The sequence below is a fragment of the Equus asinus genome, chromosome 16 (assembly GCF_041296235.1).
Source record: "Equus asinus isolate D_3611 breed Donkey chromosome 16, EquAss-T2T_v2, whole genome shotgun sequence".
NCBI classification, from domain to species: Eukaryota; Metazoa; Chordata; class Mammalia; order Perissodactyla; family Equidae; genus Equus; species Equus asinus.
The window spans coordinates 25,818,143-25,832,940 of record NC_091805.1 but is presented as its reverse complement, the minus strand read 5'-3'; the positions used below and the strand labels follow the sequence as shown (position 1 = coordinate 25,832,940).

At 39.4% G+C, this 14,798-nt stretch overlaps 1 protein-coding gene across 2 annotated transcripts in view; it reads right to left on the bottom strand.

Annotated features, from left to right (window-relative positions):
- LRRC8C (leucine rich repeat containing 8 VRAC subunit C) overlaps positions 1 to 14,798 on the bottom strand; it is a 116,875-nt gene that overhangs the window by 28,749 nt on the left and 73,328 nt on the right. For both annotated transcript variants that reach the window (XM_044749516.2, XM_014841872.3), the window contains exon 2: positions 4,282 to 4,423. In XM_044749516.2, the coding sequence (XP_044605451.1) occupies positions 4,282 to 4,419 (138 nt within the window). In that variant the 5' untranslated portion in view covers positions 4,420 to 4,423. The remainder of the gene's footprint in view (positions 1 to 4,281; positions 4,424 to 14,798) is intronic.

Sequence of the window (14,798 nt, the reverse complement as noted above, 5' to 3'; positions counted from 1 at the left end):
TAAGGTGCTTACACACTGAATGGCTTACATATGTATTTCTACTGTCTTTAGACTATTAGCAATCTGAGGGAAGGGGGTGTATTATATTCCCTTTCAGTGTCTGGCACCCCACACAATTCCTGACATATTGCTGGTGCTCAGGGATGTCTGTGTATCGAATGGTCCACCCCATATGAATTCTGAGCCTGGTAGCCTTCGTATTCTGATGCAATCTTCCTTTGGGGAATTTCCCACTTTTTAGAATCTTGACGTCTCAGACTATACTTCGTGTACCCAGTCAACTATCATCCGTTTTCTTTTTAAGGCTGTAAGGATGAAAGAGATCTCTGTGTGAAGGGCCCAGGTTATCTGAGGAGTGGGCACCGAAAACGGGAGATAGCAGTGGTGGTGCTGGGCAGGGTGCTAAGTGGGAGGAGCCAAGAACTTCAGAACAACACAGAGACACAACCAGGTTGTGTTCCAGGAAGATGATTCTGCCCACGGTACAGGAAAACATGCCTAAGTTATGCTTGAATCCCCTCCTGCACTCACTGTGGACACATCTCCTGAATGATGTTCATTATAGACGTTTTCATAGGTACACGCTCTCGTTTTCATTCATTTTGTCCCAAGTTAACTACTAGTTTGTACAGATTTTCTCTGCTTTCTGTGTTTCTTCCTGCTATGCAATATATACACAAGAGAAAGTTTCCCTGTGCTTGTTAAGTGGATCCTACAGCAGTGCTGGGTGCCGCGGTACAGTAATAAAGTGAGACAGAAGCTTTGTCCTCCTGCTGGTCTACATCACCTCCCTCTACTATTTCCCAAACTGGCCATTCTAAATCTTTGCCTTTCTCCTCAAGGACCTTATTCCACTACTTTTCCTCATTGCCACATCCTGCTACCTCCCTCACCCTCTCGATCTCTCAGCAGATGTGTCACTTTCTACTTCTCAGAAGCCACAAGGCGTAAACTCCCATGCATCCGTAGCCATTGTTTCCACTCAGGTGGAAGATGCTCCCTCCACCCCAATCAAGGATAATTCTTCTACTTGGATCCTGGGTGCATCACCTCCTTCTTACTGAATGTGACCATTCTTCACTTACCCTGAACTCCTGGGTCTTACATCCAACTGCTTACCTAACACCTCTACTTGGATATCTAACATATATCTCAAACCTAAGATGCTCAAAGACAAATTTTTTCCACTTGTTCAGGACTAAAAATCTTTGTCATTCTTGATTTCTCTTTTTCTCTCATACATTCAATCTTTCAGCAAATCGTAGTGTTTTTCCTTCAAAATATATCTAGAACCACTGCTTCAACCCTGGTCAAGCCATCTGATTAGTGTCTGGATTATTGCACTAGCCTGCTCCCATCCTTGTGCCTACACTGTATTCTCAACAGCTGGCTAGAGTGGTCTTAGTAAAACCTAAGCCAGATAATGACAACCCTCTGCTCAAAATCTTCCAAACATGTCCCATCTTACTCAGAGCAAAGCCAAAACCTTTACAGTGGCCTCCAAGGCCCTACATGATCGGGTGGCTGTTGCCTCTCAGGCCTCATTCTTTTGCTCTCCTTCCCCTCACTCACTCTGCTCTGGCCCATCTGCCTCCTTGCTCTTCCTTCAACATGCCCAGGATACCCCTCCTTGAGGCCTGTAACATCACCAGGGTTCTTTCTAGGTCCAACTCAACATTCAGACTTAGAAGATTATCATAACCTCATTTGCACCAGAATCACTTAGAAAGATAGAGGATTGGAGTTACAGCGTGCCAACAAGGAAGCATCAGGCTTTCTCCCTTTGGGGAAATCTTCACAACTGTGTGTGCAGTGGTCCACACTGCTGCCCAGGAGCTAGTCTCTCCCTGAGCCTCTCCTCCCTGGATCATCTCAGGTATAAGGAGTGGAGATCCAGGTGGGTTCTGGACTTCCCCTGGCTTAAACATCTTATGCTCCAAAGGAGCCAATATCTCTTATAATTCAATACATATATCTTCCATGTGTCAAGGGACATGTCCACAAGTGTCACCACAATGACAGAAGTCCCATGGTAGGGCTTCCCACCAGGCGTTTATCATCATTCTCCCAGCCCAGATGCAGTTGGCCAATCAGCAGTCATTTTATACCATAAGCAATGTCGCCTAGCAACACAGTAACGTTCTACCTTTATCTGGTCTCTAGGGAAACAGAGCTAAAAAGTTTGGAAAGCCAAATGTCAAATTCTCCTGCAGAAGGAGAAGGGCCCTATGAACCTTTGTCTATGTGTCCCTGGTTGTTGCTGTTCCCTCTGGCTGGAAGGCTCCTCCCAGACATCTGCACAGCTGGCTCCTGCACCTCCTTCAGTTCCTTAGTCAAAAGTCACCTTCCCAACAAGGCCTTCCCAGGCCACCCTATTTGAGAACTGCAACTCCTAATCTCAGCTGCTGGGACCTCCGACCATCCTCGTATGCTTTATTTTCTTTCTGATTGTGCTTATTACCTTCTAACATATGTAATTTACTAGTTGATTTTGCTCATTTTGCTTGTTTTTACAATAGAATTTATGCTCCATAAGGCTGTGATATTTATCTTTTATTTTTTCCTCCTGTATTGAGATTCTTGGCACCCAGAACAGTGCCCGGCACACAGTATGTTCTTCAACAACTATTTGTTTTATTTATGAATGAATTTATGCCTTCTCTTTCAAACTCTAGTTTTTCATTGGCATCCTTTTTTTGGTGGGGTGGGGAAGGGCAAAATATTTTCAGCCTTCAACATGGTATTAAAGATCAAGAACAGGGACTCTGGGGACAAACTGTCTGGGTTTCAATAAGGGTCTGCCACTCACTTTGGGAGATTTTCCTAACCTCTCTGTGCCTTAGTTGTTGCATCTGTAAATGGGGAGAATTATAGTACCTACATGTTAGGGTTGCCATGAGGATGAAATGAGTTAAATATGTGAAAAGTATTCAGAAGAGTGCCTGACACATAGGAAGCACTATGTGTTAACTATTATTACAATCAACTTTACAAAGGGCTGTCTTTCCACTCTGCACCATTTCTAGCTATTTCTCTCTCTTCCTAGCTCTTCTTCCTCTCAGCTAATCTACTTGAAAGTCACATCTACTCCACAGCCTTTGCTTTAATCTCCATTCACTTTTCCAATCACCGAAACAAAGATTTCTAATGACCTAGTGGCTATTTTTCTCTCATTAGTCTGTGAGTTAGTTGTATAGCCTGCCATCACTGATGCCACCTGCCTTTGACTTCTGAGCCCCTCATCTCGCCTGGTTTCCACCTGCCTTATAAGCTGCCCCTTCTCAGTCTTCTTCAGAGGCACCCCTTTTTCCTTCATTCACCCTCTAACGTTCTTCCAGACGTCATCTCACTGGCCACATTCTCCTTGGGTGATTCTGTTCACAGGCATGGCTTCAACTCCCACCCTCTGACACCCAATGAGTGTCATAGTCATCACACCCAATTGGCAGTTTCCCAAAGATGTCGTGTTCTTTGTCATCCATGACTTAGAGCTTTCTCTCCTCTTCCTGGCATGAACTTCCATCCCCAGCTCCCTCTCCTTGACTAACTTCAGTTGGTTCTCCAAGTTTTAATACAACCATCGCCTTTTCTCTGTTCCCAAGCCAAGTGCTCCTCTGCACTCCCTTAGTGTGTTATGGATGTCTCTATCACAACACAACACAACCTTTTCTAGTTGCTTGTTTGTTTAGTTTTCCCCTAGAAATGAACTGCTTATAGGTATATATGTCCTCAAAGTATGGTGCCTGGCACACAGCAGGTATGCAAAAAAAAAAATCTGGATTCAATATATGAATATATAGCATCTATAGCGAATAAATTTTGATAGGGATACATTTTAATTCAGAACTAAACATTGGATAAAATAATGATATCTCATCAAAATGTTAGCTCTTCCAGAAAATCTTATCGGGGTAAGTATAAGCAAATAAGAAAAAGTTTCATTTTGCCAATATAAATGGCACTGTGGATATGTATCTTATGTAAAGCTAACTTTGAAAGATAATGGACTCGCTCTGATGTTAGTGACATCAAATATTATTTGACAACAGTCAACTGCTGTTTGGGCTCAGTGAAATCTTACAAGTACAGTATTTAACTTACTAGGAAAGTTCAGTAAAAATGTGTTTTTGTGCTCCCTGCCATGATTGTAAACACCATACACAAGTAGAGAAGAACAACCAACATTTATATGGTTATAAGTCACAGTCAGCTCTCTGAAGAGGTTTCAACAGCATAGCGTCTTGCTCTGGCTCCCATTGGGACAGGAGTCTAGGCACCTACCTGTAAAGTACATCCAAACACACCGATCATCAGCATGGCCACCGAAAGGTAATCGGTGAACACGTCCCACCACGGTTTCAGCACCCGGAAGGCAGGCTGCTGCTCAGAGAACTGCCGGAATTCTGTCACCGGAATCATGTTTCTGAAAAAGGAGAGATCACTGGGGAATTAATTTATCTTCATGCACAACCTACTGCATTGTTAACAGCATTGAAATGCTGCTTCAACCCACCAGAAACACTGTTCTGAATTAGTCCAGGAGCTGTCACAGCTCATCGGTGTTTTAATAAGCCATTGAATTTTTTCCACCAGTTGAGGAAATAAGAAGCTCCACATGTAAAAGGCGAGTATCTTTACTGAACCATTGTCCATTAAGCAGCTTCCCTTTGTGTTCTGCATGGACCAGGAGACCGTGACCAGAACAGTGCCTTATTTTCTAGACTTTCCCTTCCCCTAAACAGTACACAAAGACGCCAGGAAGAGCAGAGCCCATCCTTTGAAATGTTTTTGCTGTTTATCTTACCATCTTGGGTTGTTGCTTTAAACTGCTCTTTAAAGTGTATTCTCAGCATTGGTTTGTGTTAATTATTTACCGAGCCCTATTTATAAAGCATTTTCCTTGTTCTCTGGGGAAGGTAAGTGACTTTGCCATATGGCCCTTGTCCTGTAAGGGAGACAATCTCACTGGTGGTGGGGCTTCATTTTTTCTTGCCCTCCTCCCTTTTCTTATTCCCTTGATTTCTGTAACTTGATTTCTTTATTTCCTGTACTCCTCATATTTCACTGTGAACCTCAAATTATCCTGATTTTCTCCTCTGAGAAATCAGTTTGCCCTGGAAACTCCTACCTCTATCTAGACGACAGGAGATAAATGAAGAGTGTGCACCTCAGGCTCTGGGGAAAGAGGCGCCTCCTTTTCTTAGTCTGCATTCTCCTTTCTCACCGCTCAGTCCCACTGCCTTTATTATGATCCAGGACTCCAAGTTAACCATCCTGCCGCTGCGAGAAGGAATATACTTTCCTTATTTTACGGCAACAAATAAGGGTGGCCAATGAGGGCCAAAAAGAAATTTCGCTTCCTTCTGCCATTTTTGGATCAAATAACTAACCTCTCCACATCTGTCCTGGTTATTGAGTCCTACTTAAAGAGCAAAGGAAAGGCTACCTTTGCTGCTTATTCTTGCAAGGCGTGTTTCTTTCCTGGCCCGCCTTCCTGGTACTGAATTAAGGGCTGTACAATAAACAGCCCAAGGAAAAGCAAAGCCTCTTCTCTGAGTCCACTGGTGGGTACCTGTGGAAATGATTACAATGCTTTCCATTCGGATTTGCTGCTTTACCTGACTTCTTCTTAAGCAGTAATTTGTCTTCCTTTTGGATTTTTTCCTTAACACAATGTTGAAAATTCAGCTGCTTGGTGCTGCTCTCACCTGTGACCTTCCTATTTGACATCTATGCAGCATTTGATACAATTTTCTTATTGTACCAAAACACAACTTTCTTAAATCCATTCTGTTACTACCACTAGGCTGCAAGCTTCTTGAAGGCAGAACCTATATGTTATGCTTATGCGTGTTCTTAAAACATGTTGCAGGCAAGCCACACAAGCTAAGTAAATAACTTTGCATATTCCTAGTATCATTAACGTTTCAGACTAGTTCAAAGTTTGATTTTCCTTACACTTCATGACCTCTTTTCTTCTCAACGAATCATTACAACAATCTCACTGCCTTAAATGTTTTCTCATCATGGTTGTTCCAATCACAGTCACAGACAGGCACCAGCTCATCTTAACCTCCAAGTTCTGCAGAAACTATTGTCTTATTCCGTTTTGCATCCCCATCACTTACCACAGTATCTGGCAAATAAGAGGTCCTGAACAACTGTTTACTGAATAAATGAATGAGTGAATTCAGATCCTCATTCATGGAGCGCTGCTCACCCAAATCAGATGTGGGGTGACCCTAACCAGCTACAGTGACAGCACTAAGTACAGCGCCTGTGCCGTCTTCTGCATTCTTCGACAGATTTGGTTGGTGTCTCCTTCATGATAAGTTCCTGGACACCCTGGAGGGAAGTGGGCTTGTTCTTTGAAGCGAGGAACAATTTCAGGAATAAAATGCACCAATGTAGGGCAGTGCTTCTCTAACTTTTTGATCTCAGGATCTCTTCATCCTCTAAAATGGAGTAAGGACTTCAAAGAACATTTCTATGTGGGTTATACCTATCAATATTTACCATATTACAAGTTAAAACCAAGAGATTTAAAAAATATGTAATAACACTTAAAAATAGTAAACTCATTCCATGTTAACATCAATTAGATTATTATGAAAAATAACTATGTTCTCCAAAACAAAAAAAAATTACGAGAATAATGGCATTGTTGTACATTTTTGCATATCTCTTTAACATCTAGTTTAATAGAAGGTAGCTGGATTCTCATATCTGCTTCTGCATTAATCTGTTGCAATACGTTGTTTTGACTGAAATTTATGAATCAGATATGCAGCTGGAAAAGGAGTATCTTAATAGCTTTTTCATATAGCTGTGGATATTAATTTTTGATAATGTATCCAACTGATTTGGCTAGTTGCAATACGGAATTGAAAAACTGTATCAATGAACTTTTCAAACTCCGTGATATTAAAACTCATTTGTCCATCTCGCACTTTGAATGGATCTTTTACCCACACATGACTTTGTAACATTAAGCACTGGTCATCTGGAAAACATCGGATGTTGAATTTTTTCACTGAATTATCCAGATCTTCCAAATGTTGACAAATTATACCAATAAATCACATTCATTACTATCACCACTGCTTTCATCAGCAACGTTTTTAAGTAATGGGAAGCTGTCAAACTCATGGTGGTGGAATCCAGTTTTCCAAAATTTTAATCATCACTTGAAAGTTTGAATTTTATTTCTGGCATCAAATATCAGTTGTTTTCCTTGAAGTCTCAGGCTTACTTCATTCATTTTGAGAAAATACTTTCCACATACTCAAGTCTGAATAATCAGTTGCTTTATTCAAGTAAAAATTATGTAATATGATAAAGTAGCTACTCAACTTTCAACTCAATAAGAACTCTCCTTTGAGATGCCCATGGTACTCGGGAATGGAGCAGAAGAGCTCAGTGTGTTCTTCCCTTCACCACACAGTGTGTTAATACAATAGGTAGTCAAGTGTTGAGAGTTACTAAAATAATAATTTTTACTGCTTCAATGAGGACATTAAATGAAACTAGCATTTTTTTTTAAAGATGTAAGTTTATGCCAATGAAGAATACAATCTCTACAGAACAGTCTGGCGCCTCTATCTTGATTCACACTAAGGTGCCTTACACACCACTGCTTTAGCACCATCAGTGAAAAAGACAAAAAACATCTTAGCATTAAAAAATAGTTTTGACCTTGTGGACCCCCTAAAAAGGTTTAGGCTACCAGGTTTCCATGAACCACACTTTGAGAACCACTGAGGTAGAGGCTCTCGCCTTGAAAAAGCAAAGGCGTGCACACTCATAATGGGTGAGGTTTTCCAAAGGCTTGGCTCAGTTGCCTTCATAGGCTTCATTCTCTTACTATGGAAAATAAAGACAAACTAAGGAACTTAAGTATCATTTACTGCTTCCTAACACTGGCACAGCCTAGTTAAGATGGTTTGTTAGAGAAACAGCTGGTCAAGATGACACAGCTTTTTAGAGTTATAACTCAATGCCTACTACACTTAACCTCTTCGACAGATGTATAATATACACACAGATGTATACTACACACACACATACACACAAACTTTAATGTTTTAACATATCACAAGCCTCAAAGCCAATATCCAGTACAGCATTAATCCTAGGAATTATTTTTGATATAGCAAAAAGGAGGAGGGGGTAGGTAAAGGAGAAGTTGACTAAGAGATTTAGATGCTTGCTTAATTGAAAAAAGCTTTTGCATTCTTCTTTCACAAATTTCAGCACCTCTGAAAGTCATGCATTACGGTGACTACACTTGACTTCTCTTTCTTTATCATTGTAGTTTCCAAGTGATTTGTGACCATTTCAAGAGTTATTGTTTCAAGCTGAATAATAAACTGCCGGGTTTGAATAGTTTTTTGCCCTAAATATCAATCAGGATAATTATATTTATATTTAAATTTTTTTCTATTTTAAAAATGTAAATGATTATATTTCTTCCAACTCTAATTTCCAACTTATTATGTAAGACTTTAGTTTACCTAATTAAATGATGTCTTTGGAAATATGGCATTTCAAATTCAATCAAGAGAGTCTGGCATCCTAATTAAAAATATATATACTTTTACAATTTGTTATATCTTTGTCTCTGTGTCCTTTTGCAGAAATCCACGTGCATTTCCTTTATTAAAAAGACATTTCCAAAAGTCATTTTAATGGCTCCATTATCTACAAAACTTTACCTCTCAAAAATATCATATCATGTAATCCTTTGGTAAAGAACATTATAAAATTAGTTGCAAACCCAGAGTTTCTTATTTCTTTCATTCATTTGGCTCTTTAATCAATCTGTCTTCCTCTCTCAGGAATTTTAATATCTTCTTCTTCAGAATTAATTATAAAGAACAAATTCTACTCTATTAACCTATGACTTTACGAATATCAAATTTATTCTACTTTGATTCAAACCTGATTGTTAACACTGTTCTCCAATGGCTATCAGGCTAACAGCTGCTTTGTTCCACATTTTCCTGGCAGTCCTAAAATGGCGTCACCTTTAGACAGAACAGCATACACCATTCAAGGGAACAAGGGCCAATTCCAAATGATAACAGGTATCATGTCAGTAACATGGTGAGTGAGCCCTTGCAAAAATGAATTTAAAAATTCAATAATTCCTGAGCACATGAAATATCAATTCTACAGAAGAGAAACCCACATATATTGTTCATGTATGTTGCTAAATCTAAAGGTCAATTCTCACCCTCACTTTATTTGCTCTATCAGAAGCACTGGTATAATTTGATCATCCTTCATTTGACTTTCAGGACACCACAGCTTTTAAGTTTTTCTCCTACTTCCCTGGCTGTTCTTTCTTTAACTCCTTTGCTGTTTCCTACTCTTCTCCCTGACCTTTGACTTCAGTGTGCCCAGTGCTTAGTCTTTGGTCCTCCTCTCTTCTCTGTCATTCATCCCTTGGTGATCACATCCAGTTGCAATGCTTTAAATAGCATCTTTATTAAACACAAATTCATATCTGCATCCAGACTCACGGACCCAAATGCCTACTTGACATTTCCATTTGGATATCCAATAGACACGTTAAACTCAGTATGTCCCACACCAACACCAGCTCCATCCCTTTATCCCTACCTTCCTCATCGCCAGCAAAGCCCTGTTCTTTTTGCAACTTGCCTATCTCAGTTGATGGCAACTGCATCTTTCCAGTTGCTTATGCCAAAAATCTTGGAGTCATCCTTGATTCTTTGTCTCTTACATCCCACATCCAATCTGTCAAAAAATACTTATTACATTCCTTAATGTATTGTCGGTCTCCTTCCACAAGAATGTAAGTTTCATGAAGGCAGGGACTTTCCTTTCAGTTCTATTTTGTACATTGATGTAACCCAACTACTTAGAAAACAATGCTTGGCATATAGTAGGCACTCAATATTTGCTGAATAAATTAGTGAATATATAGTAATTTCAATGAAGAAAGGCGGGGACAATTGTCTTCCGTTTTAGAAATAATAATTGTAAAGGCAAAGTGTGTGTCTGAGTAACGTCCTGAGAGGAAGATCCCACAGTGCTGGGCCAGGACATTAGCAAAGCTGAGGCTGGGATAGAGAAGGAGTACAAGGAGGAAAAGCCCTGATTTATGTGTGGGTTCTTCTCAGCTGTACCCAAAGGCTCTATAAATCGAAATAAAGTCATCAGGATGTGCTCAAAACATCAACTTTAAAACAAACTGATTTTCCTCTAGCTGTGCAAAGATGGAAATAAAAAGCAGGAGAAAATGCCGAATTTTCCAGTTACATAAAAATGATATCTTTCTGTCTTGGGAGGGCATGACTCTAGATTGTGTTTTACTCTGTAGTTGTGGTAGACATGACAAAATATTTCTAGAAAAATCCACTGAAGAAAACCATAATTATATGGTTCTATAGAAATACATTTAATTAAAAGAAAATCATAAAATGGGTTATAAAATGTCAGAACCTGAAAGGCACTCCAGAGGTCATCCAGTCCATAACTCTCATTTTATGAGTGAAAAACTTGAGCCAGGAGAGATTGGGTGAGATGCCCAAGGAATATAGCTAATGGCAAGCCAGGACTTCTAACCAAATCTTACCCCTTCCTCTGCAGCTCTTAGTTAATGCTACATCATGCTGATTCCAATGTAAAGAATCTAAAATATACTAAGAAGCAAATAGTTTAAATAGAATTTCTCTTATACTCAATTTCTCTTTTCATGGCCCTATTTGGTGATATAAAATAAAAAATAAACTGTTATTAATACACGTAAATGATTCTTAAGCCATAGTGTTCTTATAGCCCCATAAACAAGAACTTTAAACTCAGAAGGAATCCTGAGGCAAGTTGAACTTACAACATAATGGGTACTTCTGTACTATCATCTCCTTGGATATTTCCATGATGTCATATGTTAAATTAATGGCCCAATCACATTATTTCAAAAATATTCAAATTGAGCTTAGCCTGTTTTTCTAAAGGTGGTGGTGGTGGGGAGCAAAATTACTCCTACCTAGCAATTCTCATTCTCTCTTAACCAAAGAAGATATTATACCTCCTCCTCATTACACCTTTCACATATTTAAAGAAAAGTCCCTTTAATAACTCTGCTTCAGGCTGTACCTCTCAAGGTCTTACTTTGCGTGCTAGTTTCAACAGTTATCTTTATGCTAGTCATAAGCTTTCGAGTCCACTAAAACTTTGTTACATATTATGATCAGTAGTAATTTTTCTCTCTCACAAGCATAGATTACTTTCATTTACTCATGCACTTGCTATTACATAATTATGAGAGTGTAAGATATGTCAGGCCCTGTGCTAGGTGCTGGGGAAGTGGAAGTGAACAAAACAGACCAGGTGCCTCCCCTTGCTCACATGCAGTCTCATGGGAGAACGTGTGTTAAAGAAATTTCTATAAAAGCATGAATTGTAACTGATCTGCTTTGTATATGTGATGAACTATTGCTGCCTATGCCAAGGGTGCATGTAAAGAGGTTGTTATTTCTATTTCACTGAAGACAGGGTTTATATCTTGTTTATCTCCTCATCGTCTAGGAAACAACAAAATGCCTTAGAAGAGACTCTCAATGAATATTTGTTACATTAAACTAGGCCTAAACATACACACACTCACACACAGATTCACACACTCAATTGCACATTTTGTAGTAAAGACTAAACTCTTCTTTTATGTTATTGTCCTCTGTTATAGTTTGACACTGCAATAAACAAAAGACTATTATCACACAGCTTCACATTATAAATAATGATTATTCAAAAAACATCCACTACTGAAGAGAGCGTTTGAGAAGAGGAAAAAGGTCAGGAATAATTTATAATTTCAAAGTTAAGGATCACTGAAATTTTAATGCACATTGTTCTGTCACTAGTGCAAAAGAGGATGTCGATCGATAATGACTTCTTAGGTTTCAGCTTGTACTTGATGGCCAAATTTTGTGACTCCCTTATCAGAACATTACCTTATTAAGAAACAAGTGACCGAAAACAGATCCAAACATGAAAGTCTTGTTTACAATATAACGGTTTGGAATACTGCATTTCTAAATCTTGGTGAGATCTTAAAAGAGGGCTTTGATTTCTTTGGGATTTTTGTCAAAGACTTTCATCTGCATTTACATGACACTAATAATTATTTAATGATTATTCTGTACATTTTAAGTAAATGTGAACTCAGAAATCTTTTTTAGGGGCCGGCCCCATGGCCAAGTGGTTAAGCTTGCGCACTCCGCTTTGGTGGCCCAGGGTTTTGCTGGTTTGGATCCTGGGTGCAGACATGGTACCACTCATCAGGCCATGCTGAGGCGGCGTCCCACATAGCACAACCAGAATACACAACCACGTACTGGGGGGGCTCTAGGGAGAAGAAGAAGAAGAAGAAAACAAAAAGAAGATTGGCAACAGTTGTTAGCTCAGGTACCAATCTTTAAAAAAAAAAATTTCTAAAATGAGGCTAAATTGTGATCTATAGTCTTTTAAAAACTGACGATAAAATATTTTCATCAAATGGTACTCATTCTGTCCCTCGTCTTTGTTACTCTGGACACACCTAAAGTCTCCCTGAGAAATACGGCTTCAGCCCTCCACATCCCACTGGTCTCCCTAGTCGCCTCTTCGTTCCATGTTGTTTCCATCTGCTCTAAACCAGGAACAGTCTTCCAGGAGGTAGAGTGTATACTAAAACCTCCACTGCCCCCAAGAGGGTTCTAAACCCTCGAAAAGACTGTGTGTTTCCCCTCAAACTCTCAATATTATTCAAATGTGATTTAGACAAGGTTTCAGTTCATCTTACCAGTCTCAACCTCCAAAAACTAAGCCTAGGATCCACGTCAGTAAATTTGTAATGCTTGATTGGAACACTATTTCTCTCTTTCTTCAATGGACAAAAAGAGACAGGTTGATCTCCAATTCAGTTTTACCCCTTGAGCAAAGAAAGCACCATAGTTCTAGGCAGCAGACATGCGTGAACATAGAGCGCAGGCCAGAAAATCCGGATGAAACAAGTGCCAGCTGAGCCGTCTACCTGGAAGGCTGATTCCTTTCTGACAAAAGAATAGCAAGGAGAAGAAGGTGGAGAAGACAGGAAGACTCCTGCCCTACAGAACAGTAAAACTAAAGGTTCTTGTTTATTTGTCACTTCTGGAGTTTTGAGTAGTCTGAAAAGGCAAGGGTCACCTTTTATTTCACATTGCTATCTTCAGGGCCTAAAATAATCAATTGTTTGTCGAGTTAAATATCCAATGACTCTATGGGATGAAAGTTGCCTTTTGTATTCCAACAGGAAATTTGGCTTGTTTTACAAACACCTTTTCACAAACATTGATAGACTGGTCCTTATAAAAGCAGAGTCAATCAAAACTGTGACAGGACAGCTAAGGCAACGTATCAAACACTTTCCCACTAAGCTTTTTTTTTAATGTGGTAAAATTTAAAAATTGAACTATGTTAAATACAATAACTAGAAAACAAAGTAACACTACTCAGGGAAGAGATTGGTGTTTAACGTGAGAGATTGACAGACTAATGGATTTATAGTCTGACCATTTTTATCGCCCCTCTTATTAAACTCATCTTCATAGGAATATACCATTTAAAATTTCCATTTAAAGATTGGCAAGGTTTGATAACAGCAGAAAAACATTTAACTGCTGAGCAGTTCTCTTTGGGGCTTTTCAAGAAGGTTGTTCTCAACAAGTCAGCTCTTGGTTTGTCCTTCCTGTTGGATGTGCTCAGTGAAATCCATGACGGAAGGAAGTTCAGGTCCTCCACTCTCCAGGAAAAAACAACTCTGCAGAAGGAAATCAACACCTACCGTACTTTTATTGTCAGAATATTAAAACTGACATGAATACACCTACAAATTAGAATATTAGGTTTTTGTCCATCCAACCAATAAATATTTAATGTAAAGCTTTGCGCCTATAGGAAAAATATTTTTTGGGTTTGGCTCTAAATTTAACATATTGATTTAATGGCGATCTTTTCCAAGTTAGACGTTATATGAGTTCCCTCTTCCAACTCTTATTTTCTCATGCAAAGGTAAACAAAATCCAATGTGAGGATATTCAATACTCCTAGAGTCTCGCATTCTAGAAGCCGAGGGAGGGCATACAAGATTTCTTTATATGAAGGCTTTAGGAGAATATGGTCAAAGGCCACTTGCCTCTCAGACCTAGACTGTGCCAAAAGTCTAAATGAAAGAAATGCTTCAGAAATATGAATCAATTTATGCAAGTACATCTATTTCTGAAGATGATCTGTTCTTTAGTTAAAAAAACAAAAAAACTACCCTCCTCATCACCAAAAAGCAATAGTGAAACTAGGTGATATACATTACATTATTGCCAAGGTCGAGTGATCTGTGTGGCTCTTGAAAAGTCACTACAAAGGAGACACAAGCAATAGTGGCAGGGCCTTGTGGTGCTAATCCTACAACTGGAATGTTCTTTCAATCCCCCTTGCTTTGCAGACTCCTAAGCATCCTGCAGACCTTGGCTCTAGCACCCCTTGCTCAGGGAAGCCATCCTTGATCTCCTGACTAGGTCAAATCCAGCACTGCAGGCTCTCATAGCACTGTGGACCTCTCTGGATGGCCCTGTCACAGTCACCATTTTCCATTCATTTACACAGTTCTTGAATTAGTGTTGGTCTCCACTGTTTTCCCCACACCTAATAGTCTTTGGCACATGATAGGTGCTCAATATATATTCACCAAATAAATGGATAATTAATTAAAAACAAAGCTACAAGAATAGTCTAAGTGTGAGATTGCAGAC